Below are 15,199 nucleotides of genomic sequence, written 5' to 3'. Positions count from 1 at the left end.
CACAATCTCATAGTATTCAATATCTGTAACCCCTTATACTTCATGGAGCTGGTAAAATTGGCCAGCGATTGGCCAATCAGAATTGAAAATGTGTACCAGGCTTAAGAAGAGGTGAAGCTTAGTACACAAACTTTCAATTATGATAGGCCAATCACTGACCAATCTTACCACTTCCATGAAGTACCAGGGTCAACAGATATTGAATACTATATGAGTGGATTGTGTTGGTAAGCCCTCATATTACACAGAGCTGGTAAAATTGGTCAGTGATTGACCAATCATAATGGAAAGAATGTACTAGGCCTAAAGGGAAAAGGATTGTGAAGGGCCGTTAGGGTGCATATACACATCCCACTTTGATTGGCCAAGGATTGACCAATTTTACCACTTTTATCTATTATGAGAGCCAAGATATTTTGCTATGAACCTATTATGTAGGTAAGCCCTCATAATTTGACAACCATTGGCCAATCAAAAATTGGATTTGTGCACTAGGTTTAAAGCTTGATACACACCTTCAAGTATGATTGACCAATCATTGACCAATTTTACCAATTCCAGGGTTTACCTACACAACCTGCTCATAGTATTCAATATTAGTTAACCCTCATACAACTATGTGGAGGTGATAAAATTGGCCAGTGCTTGATCAACCATAATTGAAAGACTTAATATGACCCAATGCAAACCTTAAAATATGTATGTGGTCTGCAGTTGGCTCAGGTTTGGTGGAGAGGACAGTTCGCCTGGCCCTGTGACTAACAGTTCTCCAATGAACAGTACCTGCGACTACTTCCCGGTCTGTGAGATCTTTAACCCTTTCAGGACCGGCTGCCTATCCCCCTTAAAGCTAATGCAACCCCGTGTAAAAAAAAAAAAGTCAGATACTCACCTAAGGAGAGGGAAGGCTCTGAGTCCTAATGAGCCTACCCTCTCCTCTCCCGGTGCCCGGTGAATCCTCCATGCAAATCCGCCGCCGCGGGGACTTCGGAAGTCTTCGGGAGCACCCGGGCTCCCGAAGGCCGGCGGCTCCATACAGCGCACGTGCGAGTGCGTCAGAGACGCACACGAGTGCGTCATAGAGGGCACTCGCGCATGCGCAGTATGCAGCAGACCGACTTTTGAAACCTCTCGGCGGCGGAAGTGGCAGTATTTGACCGAAACGGTGGAATACTGCTACTGGGAACCTGCGCGGGACCGGGCACCGGGAGAGAAGAGGGAAGGCTCATTAGGACCGAGCCTTCCCTCTCCTTAGGTGAGTATCTGACCGTTTTTTTGGGGGTTCCCATTAGCTTTAAGGACCAGGCGATTTTGCAGGGGGGGGGGGGGGGGAGTCAGGCAGTATGGCTAGTTAGGTATGGTGTCCCCAGTGTGGCCAGGTGTCCCCCGTATTGCAGACAGCCTTTACTCACCTCCTAGGCTCAAGCAGGGCCGGATTTACCATAAGGCACTTTAGGCATGTGCCTACAGGCGCCTGATAATGGAAAGGCAGCTCCCTCCCCTTCCTAAGTGCCTCTCTCCTGTCTTACCCAGGAAGTGTCCCAAGCAAAGTGTAAATGAGAGGTTACTCACCTGGCATTCCACTGACCAGATCTCCCTTCAGTTGGGGGCACCACTAACTTCTTATTGCTGAGGGTACATCTGGCTTCCTAATGCTAAGGGGCACCTGTAGCTACCTATGATGGGTAAGGGAGAAGTGACAGCTGGGCCAGCTAGCACACTTGCCATATGGTTCAGTGGGTACTTGTAGGTTCATGGAGGGCAAGTTCTAGAGTGCCAGGACTTCTGTGCCTACAGGCTCCTGTGCTGTAAATCCGGTCCTGGGCTCCAGCAATGAGCAGCTCTAGCCCCCTTCGCTGTGGCCGGCATCCTCACTCATACTGACATTAGGTTCCAGGTCACGGCTTGATGACGTCATCTAGTCGGGACCCGACACTTACGCCAGAGAGCGAGCGGGGATTCCGGCCAGAGCGGAGGAGAGCGACGATCGCCGGGGGAATGTCAGGAAGGTGTATGGATCCTCTTCTCCCCCCCCCCTACCGCCGCAGCTGTTAGTGATCACTATGATCCGCCGGTGATCGTAGTGATCACGTGATCAGGAACCACTTGCGATGGTTTCTGATCACTGAGGGGAGATGTCAGCTCATAGGACAGCTTAATCTCCCCTCTCAGGTGCGCATGATCGCGCCATGAGCGGAAAGGTGGGTGGTATAAATCCTACGCCGCATCAGCCTAGGGCAGCCACAAGTGCGGTGTAAGATTTACCTATGGTGGTCCCGAAAGGGTTAAGTAATGCTCAGGAACTGGCCTGGGGAGTGCATCCTTGATCGTATGCCCGCAGCCGGAAGTGTAGACGTAGTTATACGTAGTTGTGTGCATGCACACAACGCTCCCGCCCGCAGGCGCTTGATCAAGGATGCACGCCCCAGACAGCCACCACCTGCGCATTACTTAAAGACCTCATCGACCCGGCAGTAGTCGCAGATACTGTTCTTTGGCAAACTGTTTGTCACAGCCCCAGGCTGGATTTACCATAAGGCACTGTAGGCACCTGCCTACAGGCGCCTGATGATGGAAAGGCGCCTCACTTCCCTCCCCAAGTGCCTCCGTCCTTCCCTATGCAGAGTCCCAAGCAGAGCAACGAGATTACTGACCCGGGTCTCAGCATTCCACTGATGAGATCTCCCTTCAGTCAGGGGCACCTCTAGGTACTTAACACTGAGGGTGCCAAATGCTGAGGGATGCCTGTAGCTACCTATGACGGGCAAGGAAAGTAAGGGATAAGTGACAGCTGGGACAGTCAGGACATTTGTTGTGCAGTTCGGTGGGGGATTTGTAGGTCTGGTCATTGTAGTTCTGCCATGACTGTAAGGAGCTGCTGAAGCTCAGATTTACGATGTCCTCTGTCTCTTCTAGCGATGTTTCCGGCGTGCACCAGCTGGCCACGCTGCTGATGATGCTGGACCCCGGCGATGACCTTTGCCGCATCCTGTGCACCGACGCCCTCTATCAGATGGACCGCATAGAGGAGGCCCACAAGATGCTCTCGCTGGCCCTTAACAGCAGCTCTCAGCGCTCTCCCGTTCTGGCAAGACTGGCACTGCTGCAGTTCAAGAAGGGATTCATCTACGATGGAAACCAGGTACAAGTCTATCTGCAGACACTAGAGGGCAGCATTGAGGTTATCAAAGAGATATTTGCATTGAAGAATAACAAAAAGTTTGCATCAGTTTACATCATATTCTCACTCCAACCTTAATTATCGCAAATACCTCCTGTTTTCAGAAAGCAAACTCCTAGGTGTTCTGCTTCACCATGAGCTTGCTGGGTAGTCTGTACAGGGGCGTATCTGGGTAATGTAGAGCCTATGGCAAATACTAAAATTGCGCCTTTCCCCCCATCAGGGCCCCCTCCCATCTAAAAACAGCATCCTTTCTAGCGTACATGTGTTATGGTTGCCTATGTTTTTTGGCTTGGAATATTGCTGAAGTAACTTTTTGGGAAATATCTCTTTTTATTCCATCTCTGTCCTCTTTTCTAACACTAAGCCAAGTGCACCCTACACATATAAATTAAGTAGCCATGTTTCCCAGATAACAGAATTAATCTGATCTGAAATCTGAGTCACAGGGGCAGGCATGGGGCGCAGCACAGGGACAGAAATGGCGCCCATGGCAGGAGCCATGCCTGGACCCCTCTAGATACGCCTCTGAGTCTGTAGCACTTAAGAATAAACGCATTAAAAGTTGCAGTGCAGCATACGTTCTATGTACTCTACGCTTCTCTGTATGTGTCACACTCAGAGCCGGAACGTCCACAAGGCAAACCTGGGCGGTTGCCTAGGGTGTCAAGGCGCCAGGAAATTTGGGCACAGGGTAAAGCTGAAAAACAACTCACTCTGCCCCTGCTAAACTCCTGATGGCGTTACATACTATTTCCCCTCCAGGCCGCCATTGACACTGGCAGGGGCGTGACTAGACTTAATAGGGCTCCCTTCAAAAATGATTAGATGGCGCCCCCTTGGTCCCCAAACCCCAAAAAGGTCATGTGATCAGAGCCAGAGAACGGCAGCAGAGAGTACAAGCTCCCTCTACTCTCTACTCTGCATGGCGGGAGGAAGTGACAGGGACAGTGTTTTTTAGTGAAAGGGGAGGGTTTTTTTTGCTAATTGGCTGCGCTTGCGGATGGGGGGAGGGGGATGAGGGCCCCCCAAAGACCATGGGCCCCCTGCGATTTCAGGGGTTGCAGGGGTGGTTGCTACGCCCATGGACACTGGCGTAACATGTAATTACGCTTCCAGCTATTGTTGTCCACTGAATTACACTGTTTTTATTGTAATTTGGGTTCCATCTTTTGATGGCGCCAAAATTACATATGTAGTGGATAGCACTCTCGCCTTGCAGCGCTGGGTCCCTGGTGTGAATTCAAGCCAAAGCCCTACTTACAAGAAGTTTGTTTGTTCTCCCAGTGTCTGTGTGGGTTTCCTCCGGGCACTCCAGTTTCCTCTAACACCCCAAAAACATACAGATAAGTTAATTGGCTTTCCCCTAAATTGGCCCTAGATGATACATAGACTGCACGATACATACATAGACATATGACTATGTCCCCTCTGAGGGACGGTTAAGTGACTATGTACTCTGTACAGCATTGTGGAAGATGTTGGCGCTATATAAATACTAGATCATAATAACAACAATAACTGAATGATCCCCGCTATAGCCGTAATTCACATTACAGCCTGTGGCGGTGCTGTTTTTGCCTCAGTTTCCTAGAGCCTAGAGAGAGATGTTAGCCCCACCAAATTTTTTTATGAAAAAACACAGGTGATCATCAGTGGTGGGGAAAAAATGCTATCATTCGGGGCCCCATTTAATCTTAATCAATTTCTTTTTGTACCACAGGTATTACGTGCGCTGCGACTTTTCCCTTCCGCTGCAATCCTGGTATTGCAGGAAACGTAAAGCAGCCCCCCGCTGTGAAAGTGGCCTGACACTCCCGGAGAATTGGTGAATGTCAGAGATCTCGATTCTGATCTCAGTACTGATCTCAGAATCAATCCTTTTCTCAGCTGTAAACAGATAGGACATGCTGGAAAAATGATCGAACAATTGGACATTTCCAGTCGATTTAATGGAATTGCATGGTGTGTTCCCGGCATTAGACATTTATCAGAAATCATAAGCCTTCTCTCAGATTGTTCAGAGCATGTACATGCACCTTCTCAACAGCAGGTGGCGATACAACACTTTTAGTCTGCTTTTATGCTATAAGTAAGCTACAAAACTTTAAAGAGAACCCCAGGTGTGTTTAAAGAATGTTATCTGCATACAGAGGCTGGATTTGCCTATACAGCCCAGCCTCTGTTGCTATTCCAAATCCCCCTAAGGTCCCCCTGCACTCTGCAATCCCCCATAAATCACAGCCATGCTGTGAGGCTGTGTTTACATCTGTAGTGTCAGTCTCGGCTGCTCCCCCGCCTCCTGCATAGCTCCGGTCCCTGCCCCGGTCCCTTCCCTCCAATCAGCAGGGAGGGAAGGGATGCAGGCGGGGACTGGAGTTCTGCAGGAGGCGGGGAGAGCAGCAGACTGACACTATAGAGATAAACACAGCCAGCTCTGACAAGCTGCTTGTCAGCAGCGTGGCTGTGATTTATGAGGGATTGCAGAGTGCAGGGGGACCTTAGGGGGGTTTGGGATAGCAACAGAGGCTGGGCTGTATAGGCAGATCCAGCCTCTGTATGCAGATAACATTCTTCAAACCCACCTCGGGTTCTCTTTAATACAGCATTCACTATTTATGAAAAAAATCCTATAAAGCAAAGGAAAATCATAACCTTCCTGAGTCAGCTATATTGGTTATTTTTCTCTTTGTTATAAATATTTTAAAAAATACACATTTAAAATCCAGATATGAAGACTTTGGCCCAGATTCAGTTTACTTACCACTTGGGATTTCCCACACTTTATCAATAATATGTTTTCAGTTCCCAGCAAGCAAAAAGGCACTCATATTAGTGCATACCGTATTTCCCCGAAAATAAGATCCTGTCTTATATTAATTTTTGCTCCAAAAGATGTGCTAGGGCTTATTTTCAGAGTATGTCCTATTATGGGGGGAAACACTGGTAGTTTTACTTTACAAGATGTATATACTGCATGCCATGCTGAAACACAAGCAACATGCAGAGAGCTTGTGTTTTGCAGATATTGGCTCACACTTACAAGAAATTGGATTCTGCTGATCATGTGGGTGAGAGTCTATTTCTTGCAGACAGAGAACTCTGTCAGGCTCCCCAGAGCTATGATAGGATAAGCTGTGTGCCCTGGGAAGAGGTGAAGAGGTGAAGTGCTGCTGATGCTTATAACGACAGATCAGGAGGGCTGGCTCCAACAAAAACACAAGTTGCCTGACACATATATAGGCGTACGTTAAAAAGGGGCGCTGGGAAAAAAGGGCGCGGGGTTTTAAACGATAAACATGGATAACGTTTAAAAATATAATGTACTATATTTCGTTTAAAAATAATGTTTTATAAAGTTATAAATCATTAAATAATGTGCATGAAATTGGCAATTGTGAAAACGTTAATCTTCCGTTTAAAAAGTGAAACGTGTAATAACGTTTAAAAAAAAATAATAAGTAACCCTCCCTGTACCTATCCCTAACCCCTAGACCCCCGTGTTGGTGCCTAAACCTAAGACCCCCCTGGTGGTGCCTAAACCTAAGACTCCCCTGGTGGTGCCTAAACCTAAGACCCCCTGGTGGTGCCTAAACCTAAGACCCCCCTGGTGGTGCCTAAACCTAAGACCCCCCTGTTGGTGCCTAAACCTAAGACCCCCCTGTTGGTGCCTAAACCTAAGACCCCCCTGTTGGTGCCTAAACCTAAGACCCCCGTGGTGGTGCCTAAACCTAAGACCCCCCTGTGATAAGCATTAATAACGTGTGAAAAAAATATTGTGCTGTTTTTCGTTTAAAAATAATGTTTTAAAAAAGATTGTACTGTTTTTCGTTTAAAAATAATGTTTAAAAAACTATAAATCATAAAATAATGTGTAATCATGAGAAGCAGTTAAAAAACAGTAAAAGTCTCCGGGCGCCGCTTATAAAACGTTATTTTTCTTCGGCGCCCTTTTTTCCTGTCGGGCGCCCATTAAACGATATTTATTATGGGAGTGAATGGCGGCGCCCGATTTGTCCACTTGCCTCAGGCGCCCGAATTTACTGTTACCCATATATAGGACTGTAGAACTCACATTATACTGCTGCTCTCCTGTATCCAGGCTTTGTATTCAGCGTGACTTGCGGGCAGCGGAGGGCGCCGGCGTGGGAGCGATCCAGGCGGATGGGGCTGGAGGAAGCCCCAGGTATGTATAACATCTTTTTCATTATTCATCTCTGGTTCACTTTAATACTCAAACACAAAAATGATAGCACGTTTTGTGGAGAACAGTCCGCTTCCAATAAAGCAGTGTCTGGGTAGCCAAGGTGCAGAGCTGGGAGCTCCTGTGTCTGATTCTTACAATTTCTTTCTAATATTGGCATTGCCCCTTCTTCCTAGAGGTAAGCCATTTTACATGTATTATATCCATGTGTGAGAGATCGCGGAAAAGCCGCCACATGTGCTACTGAGCAGATTCCGCGTCCAGTGCGGTGGTTTGCACGCGGAAGCGTGTGTCTGGTGTGGCAGGGTCTGTTAGTGCACATAGACTTAGGAATACACGCGCGCGCGCTGAGCAGGAAGAGTCAGCTGACCACGCCGATCAGCTGACTCCTGAGCGGGATACTATTGGTTGAGCAATTAGGGGTGGTGCTGGAGAGCACTACTCCATATATAGTTCCTGCTGGTCACTTGCAAGTTGTCTGCCATTGCGATCACTACGTGAAAGCATTCAGACCTAGTCAGATCCTCCAGCGTGTTTGAACCAGGTGGACCTGGTAATTCACACTTAGCCAGATTTTTGAATTGTATTCTGTGTTATACTTCAGACTAGTTCCAGGGTGCTGAGACCACGGACCTCACACTCAGATTAGGGAACTGTAATATCATCTGTGTTATACTTCAGACTAGTTCCAGGGTGCTGAGGCCACGGACCTCGCACTCAGATTAGGGAACTGTAATATCATCTGTGTTATACTTCAGACTAGTTCCAGGGTGCTGAGACCACGGACCTCGCACTCAGATTAGGGAACTGTAATATCATCTGTGCTATACTTCAGACTAGTTCCGGGGTGTAAAGACCAAGGACCTCACACCCAGACTAGGCATTGTTTGATATCTGTTGTGACTTATTGCTTTCCTGACTACTCTTCTGTCATCTGATTCGTTACCTCGTATATCTGATACTCCGTTGCCAGACCCTGCTTGCCTTGGATACCGAATCAGCCTTCTGTCTTTGTACTTTATCTGTCAGTGTTTTGCCGACCCGGCGTGCCCGACCTCGAGAGCTATCTCTCCCCTAAGAGATAGTCTCCAGATCAGATAGTGACATCCACCGTAGGTGTTACTCACTCTCTGACCCCTCCTGTCTCCAGCCTGACTCCTCCCCTTGTAGAGCCTCAGGCTGCTGGAGGGTTCCTATGTTCCCCGAGCAGTGTCTCTTTACAGTATATCTCCTGCTCAGCAGGTGCATCACTCAAAGTATTATTGTTACACCAAACACTCACTTATCCATAGGTGTCCAGAGGTTAGCAATATATCTGATTATCGGTGATACTGCAGATCATCAATAATCGGGTATATATCTGCATTCTTGGTGATACTGCAGATCGCCAATAATCACATTCTCTCTGCATGCTGACACTAATCGTTACAGAATGGCAGACCAAACCCAAATGGACGCACTCCACAGCCGTCTCGATGCACTTACCACCTCAGTGGAAAATTTCATCTCGGTGCTGAACGATCATAAGACCCAGATCAACACCTTAAATGGGTCTGCGCAAGCCCTACAGACGGCTGTGAATACAGTGCGATCTCCTCCTAGCACAGATATACGTATGTCTGTACCTGAAAGGTTTTCTGGTCACAGATCTGACTTCCGAAACTTTAAAAATTGAGTGTTTTCATACTTTGAGTTGAGACCTAGTTCCTCAGGAACTGTAGCCCAGAAAATTACGTTTATCAAGACACTATTATCAGGAGATTCCCAGACTTGGGCATATAATCTCCAGCCAGGCTATAATGCGTTAGTGTAAGTTGAGGCATTTTTTGACGCTATGGCCATAATTTACGATGATCCTGATATTGCCTCTACCGCTGAGCGGAAGCTCAAGACGTTGCGGCAGGGCAGAGATCCTGTCGAAAATTACCCAGCTGAGTTCAGAAAGTGGGCAGTTTCAGCCAGGTGGGGCTCATTCGCTTTATTAGACTGTTTTCTATCAGGGCTGTCAGATGCGCTCTCAGACTTGATGTTGAGTCATCCTGAGCCCAAGTCTCTCGATGAGGCCATTTCATTGGCCATCAGAATTGACCGTCGTGTACGATACCAAAGACAGACCCGGGGTAGAAACAATGTGAACTTGTCCTCCTACGCAGCGTCTCCTTCTGCTCCATCTCCACCTGATTCATCGCCACCGGAACCAATGCAGATTGGTCGGTCAAAATTATCTCAGGTAGAACGGAGGCGCAGGGAAACAGAGCAGCTCTGTCTTTACTGTGCAGAGGGGGGTCATAAGATACAGAATTGTCCCAAGAAGTCGGGAAACGCTGCCGCCTAGGTGTAGTCGGAGGTAATACCCTAGGCGAGCAGTTGTTACATCTCGATGATAAATGTTTCCTTCTCCCTTGCACTATATCTTGGCAAGATAAGACAGAGACTACTGAGGCCTTCATTGATTCAGGCTCAGCAGCTAATTTTATGGATTACGAATTTGCTAAGAAATTGGGGATTCCGATCTCCCCTTTGAAACAACAGATTCGGGTCACTGCGGTGGATGATTCTCATCTGCAGAGTAATCACCCCCTTTCCCAGACCCCAGACATGGGGGTCACAAGAGGGGTGTTGCATAGAGAAAGTTTATCATTTTTTGTGTTACGAATGGCAACCTCCACGATCATTCTTGGCATGTCATGGTTACAGATTCACTCGTCTCAGATCAATTGGGCCACGGGTCAGCTAACCAGCTGGTCTACCCACTGTTATCATCATTGTCTTGTGAAAGTAACCTTTGGTGAAACCAAGATTCACATGGAGGGATTGCCAGATCAGTATTCAGAATTTACAGACGTATTCTGTCCCAAGTCAGCAGATAAACTTCCTCCACACCGTCCCTTTGATTGCCCCATTGATCTTAGGTCTGGTTGTATGCCCCCTAGAGGTCATCTCTATAATTTATCGGGGCCAGAGAAATTGGCCATGCAGGAATACATCCGAGAAAACTTAGCTAAAGGTTTTATTCACCCTTCTCGATCCCCGGCCGGGGCAGGGTTCTTTTTTGTGAAAAAGGATGGTGGTCTACGCCCTTGCATTGACTATCGGGGCTTAAATAATATCACAGTAAAAAATCGCTATCCTTTGCCGTTAATAGACGATTTGTTTACACAAGTCACCAATGCTACGATTTTTTCGAAGTTAGATCTGAGGGGTGCTTACAACCTTGTGCGAATCAGGGACGGTGATGAATGGAAGACGGCCTTTAACACACCCGACGGGCATTACGAGTACCTAGTGATGCCTTTCGAGTTGTGTAATGTCCCGGCCGTCTTTCAAGAACTGATCAATGAGGTCTTTAGAGAGGTATTGGGCAAATTCGTCGTGGTATACTTAGATGACATTCTAATTTTCTCGTCCAACCTCTCAGAACACAGAGATCATGTTAAGTTTGTGTTACGGAAGTTAAGACAAAACATGTTGTACGCTAAGCTGGAGAAATGCATATTTGAAGTGACCTCTGTCACCTTTCTAGGGTACATAATTTCAACCTCTGGTCTCTCTATGGACCCTGGGAAAGTTTCAGCTGTGTTAGATTGGCCTCAACCTGTGGGATTGAAGGCTCTCCAGAGGTTCCTGGGGTTCGCTAACTACTACAGAAGGTTCATAAAGGGGTACTCTACGGTGATCTCACCTCTCACCAGTCTCACAAAGAAAGGGGCAGATACTCACCACTGGTCCCCTGAGACCCATGCTGCTTTCTCCACGCTAAAGAAATTGTTCTGTACTGCACCCATTTTGAGACATGTTGACACCACCTTCCCCTTTATCGTGGAGGTAGATGCCTCAGAAGTAGGGGTAGGGGCTGTGCTGTCTCAGCGTTCTGGGTTGCAAGGAAAGCTGCACCCCTGTGCCTATTTTTCACGTAGGTTTTCACCCGCTGAGAAAAACTACGATATAGGCAATAGGGAACTTCTAGCCATTAAATTGGCCTTCGAGGAATGCCGGCATTGACTACAGGGGGCAGAACATACCATTACGGTCTACACTGACCACAAGAACATGGAGTACATTGAGGGCGCTAAGAGACTTAGCTCCCGACAGGCTCGGTGGTCATTGTTCTTCTCGAGATTCAGATTTGTAATCACGTACACCCCTGGTAGTAAAAACATCAAAGCTGATGCTTTGTCCAGATGTTTTGAGCCCGAGACAGCACAGCCCTCAGACCCAGAAACCATTCTGCCGCAGAAAGTGGTTCTGGACGCCACTGAGACCTGGAGGGACTGGACTAAAGCGTTGAGTCCATTCCAACAGGATGTACCTGAAGGGAAAGCCTGAAGGGGTCATGTTTGTACCACTGCCTTTTCGTCTACAAATATTGCAGTTGTTTCATTCTCACAAGAATGCTGGGCATCCTGGAGCCACCAGAACCCAAGACCTCGTAGCAAGATGTGCCTGGTGGCCTTCATTGGCAACTGACTGCAAAGAGTTTGTAAGAGAATGTGCAGTGTGTGCAAGAAGCAAACCCTCCCGTCAGGCACCTGTTGGGACATTACAAACGCTGCCAGTCCCGAAGGAACCATGGACCCATCTGTCCATGGATTTTGTGGGTGAACTCCCTAGGTTTGAAGGCATGACGGTCATTTGGGTGGTAGTCGATCGTTTTAGCAAGATGGCCCATTTTGTCCCCCTGAAGGGACTCCCCTCGGCCCAGGAGTTGGCCGATCTTTTCGTCCAGCATATTTTCCGGCTGCATGGCATTCTAGAAAATATAGTGTCAGATCGGGGAGTCCAATTTGTTTCTAAGTTCTGGAGGGCATTCTGCCAGCAGTTAGACATGGAGCTATCTTTCTCATCAGGCTACCACCCACAGACCAATGGCCAGACCGAGAGAACCAATCAGTCTCTGGAACAGTTTTTGAGATGTGGCTGATGTTCAAACTGACTGGGTTAAATTCCTGCCATTTGCAGAATTTGCACACAACAACTTGAGGAGCTCTTCCTCAGGTTTTTCTCCATTCCAGGTGGTGACTGGAAGGTCACCTAAGTTTACCCCATTGCCAGTGTCTGCCACTCCGTTTCCAGCCCTGGAGGATTGGCAAAGGTTATTGAAACAGACGTGGGGAATGGTAGAAAGAAACTTGAGGAGGGCTTTTCAGAGTCAGAAGAAACAGGCTGATAAAAGAAGTTCCATAGAGTGGGAGTTTCTTCCAGGTGACTTGGTCTGCGTCTCCACACGACATTTGGCTCTGAAGCAACTGTCTGTCTCCCAAGTTAGGTCCCAGGTTTGTGGGTCCGTTTCCAGTATTAAGAAAAATGTGCTGGTGTGGCTGGGTCTGTTAGTGCACATAGACTTAGGAATACACGCGCGCGCACTGAGAGGCAGAATCCTTATACTAAGCAGGAAGAGTCAGCTGACCACGCCGATCAGCTGACTCCTGAGCGGGATACTATTGGTTGAGCAATTAAAGGTGGTGCTGGAGAGCACTACTCAATATATAGTTCCTGCTGGTCACTTGCAAGTTGTCTGCCATTGCGATCACTACGTGGAAGCACTCAGACCTAGTCAGATCCTCAGTGTGTTTGAACCAGGTGGACCTGGGAATTCACACTTAGCCAGATTTTTGAATTGTATTCTGTGTTATACTTCAGACTAGTTCCAGGGTGCTGAGACCACGGACCTCACACTCAGATTAGGGAACTGTAATATCATCTGTGTTATACTTCAGACTAGTTCCAGGGTTCTGAGACCACGGACCTCGCACTCAGATTAGGGAACTGTAATATCATCTGTGTTATACTTCAGACTAGTTCCAGGGTGCTGAGACCACGGACCTCGCACTCAGATTAGGGAACTGTAATATCATCTGTGTTATACTTCAGACTAGTTCCGGGGTGTAGAGACCAAGGACCTCACACCCAGACTAGGCATTGTTTGATATCTGTTATGACTTATTGCTTTCCTGACTACTCTTCTGTCATCTGATTCGGTACCTCGTATATCTGATACTCCGTTGCCAGACCCTGCTTGCCTTGGATACCGAATCAGCCTTCTGTCTTTGTACTTTATCTGTCAGTGTGTTGCCGACCAGGCGTGCCCGACCTCGAGAGCTATCTCTCCCCTAAGAGATAGTCTCCAGATCAGATAGTGACATCCACCGTAGGTGTTACTCACTCTCTGACCCCTCCTGTCTCCAGCCTGACTCCTCCCCTCGGAGAGCCTCAGGCTGCTGGAAGGTTCCTATGCTCCCCGAGCAGTGTCTCTTTACTGTATATCTCCTGCTCAGCAGGTGCATCACTCAAAGTATTATTGTTACACCAAACACTCACTTATCCATAGGTGTCCAGAGGTTAGCAATATATCTGATTATCGGTGATACTGCAGATCGCCAATAATCAGATTCTCTCTGCGTGCTGACACATTGGGCCCCCCGAGCATTCTATATATAACAATTACACCAAAACCTGCCAAGGACAACCACAGTGTCAGAGGTGCAAGAGGGGGATGGGGAACAGTTTGTTTATGATAGTTACTATTCATAGCATCTAGCACAGGACCAATAAAGAGATAATACAGTGATTAAGGGAGGGCCCCTTGGGGCCCCTCTGTCACAAAGGCCCCGGTGCGGTAACAACCTCAAAACCAAATTTTCTTCAGTTTGACATTATTTTCTTATATACTTTTTCACTTAAAGGGACTCCGAGCACCTCTCATGGGCATCCCTTTAAAGAGACTCCGACCAGTATTGCAAAGTACTTAAAGATGCATACCTTTCTGTAGCTTGTGCTCTCCTCTTTCATTTGATGTGATATGACAGCTCAATCTGGGGCGTGCATCCTTGATCATATGCCCGCAGCCTAAAGCGTTCCCGCGCATGACGTAGTCATACGTAGTTGTGTGCATGCACAGAACGCTCCCGGCCGCAGGACGTGATCAAGGATGCATGCCCTGCTTTCTGTCTCATCCCTCACTGTTCAGCTTGCTTCTTATCAGCACTGATAAAATCCCAGACAGAGCATTCAGTCTGGCCTTGCTATAATGACTCAACTATAATGATTCCTGAGCAGAGCCAGAAGGGGGCAGGCTTGGCCTTGAAAAGACATCACAGAAGACTGACTTAGCTATAATGATTCCTGAGCAAAGCCAGACTGAATGCTCAGTCAGGGAGTTTATCAAGGCTGATAACAAGCAGGCTGAGCAGTGAAGGATGAAGCAGAGAGCAGGGTAGGTGTTTTCTCTAATGTTCCCACTGATCTATATGGTAAAATACATGAGGGTGCCTCGTCTCTGGTTCACTTTAAGTTTCAAAGCCTAATATTAATCAACATACTTTATTTTCCGATTCTGCCTTGTCCAGCTTTGGATCTAGCTGGTCTTTATATACTTGTTTGTGTTCAAGTTACTGTACATTTTCCTCTCTTTCGCAGCTCATTAAGAAGGTGATCCAGCTGGGGGACACCTCCTGCCTTCTGCCAATCATGGATGTGTTCAAGGAAGAAGACCGAAAACTGATGCAGAATCACTGCCACGCAAAGGCCGTGTCTATATTACAGAGCCGGCAGGGGGAGAGTTACCTGAAGGAGGCCGTGGCCTACTTGTCATTCGCCATCATAGCCTCGGGTAGGAGAGTGGCTGCCTATTTATATATTACTTATGATAAAACATGCCATACTTCTTCCCTTTGTAACAGTCAATGATGAGTAACAGCAGAGAATTCCAGTCAATGCTATAAACAGGCCCGGATTTACTTCACAGGAGCCTATAGGCACAAATGTCCTGGCACCCTAGACTCCGCCCTCCATGAACCTACAAACCCCCACCGAAT

General features: G+C 47.5%; 1 protein-coding gene across 3 annotated transcripts in view; it reads left to right on the top strand.

Moving 5' to 3' along the window:
* TTC34 (tetratricopeptide repeat domain 34) overlaps positions 1-15,199 on the top strand; it is an 83,576-nt gene that overhangs the window by 14,556 nt on the left and 53,821 nt on the right. For all 3 annotated transcript variants that reach the window (XM_068238848.1, XM_068238850.1, XM_068238849.1), the window contains 2 exons: positions 2,917-3,142; positions 14,802-14,994. In XM_068238848.1, the coding sequence (XP_068094949.1) occupies positions 2,917-3,142; positions 14,802-14,994 (419 nt within the window). The remainder of the gene's footprint in view (positions 1-2,916; positions 3,143-14,801; positions 14,995-15,199) is intronic.

This window comes from Hyperolius riggenbachi, chromosome 6 (genome assembly GCF_040937935.1).
Source record: "Hyperolius riggenbachi isolate aHypRig1 chromosome 6, aHypRig1.pri, whole genome shotgun sequence".
In the NCBI taxonomy this organism is placed as follows: domain Eukaryota; kingdom Metazoa; phylum Chordata; class Amphibia; order Anura; family Hyperoliidae; genus Hyperolius; species Hyperolius riggenbachi.
The sequence above is the reverse complement of the archived record's forward strand: the minus strand, read 5'-3'. Positions and strand labels throughout refer to the sequence as shown.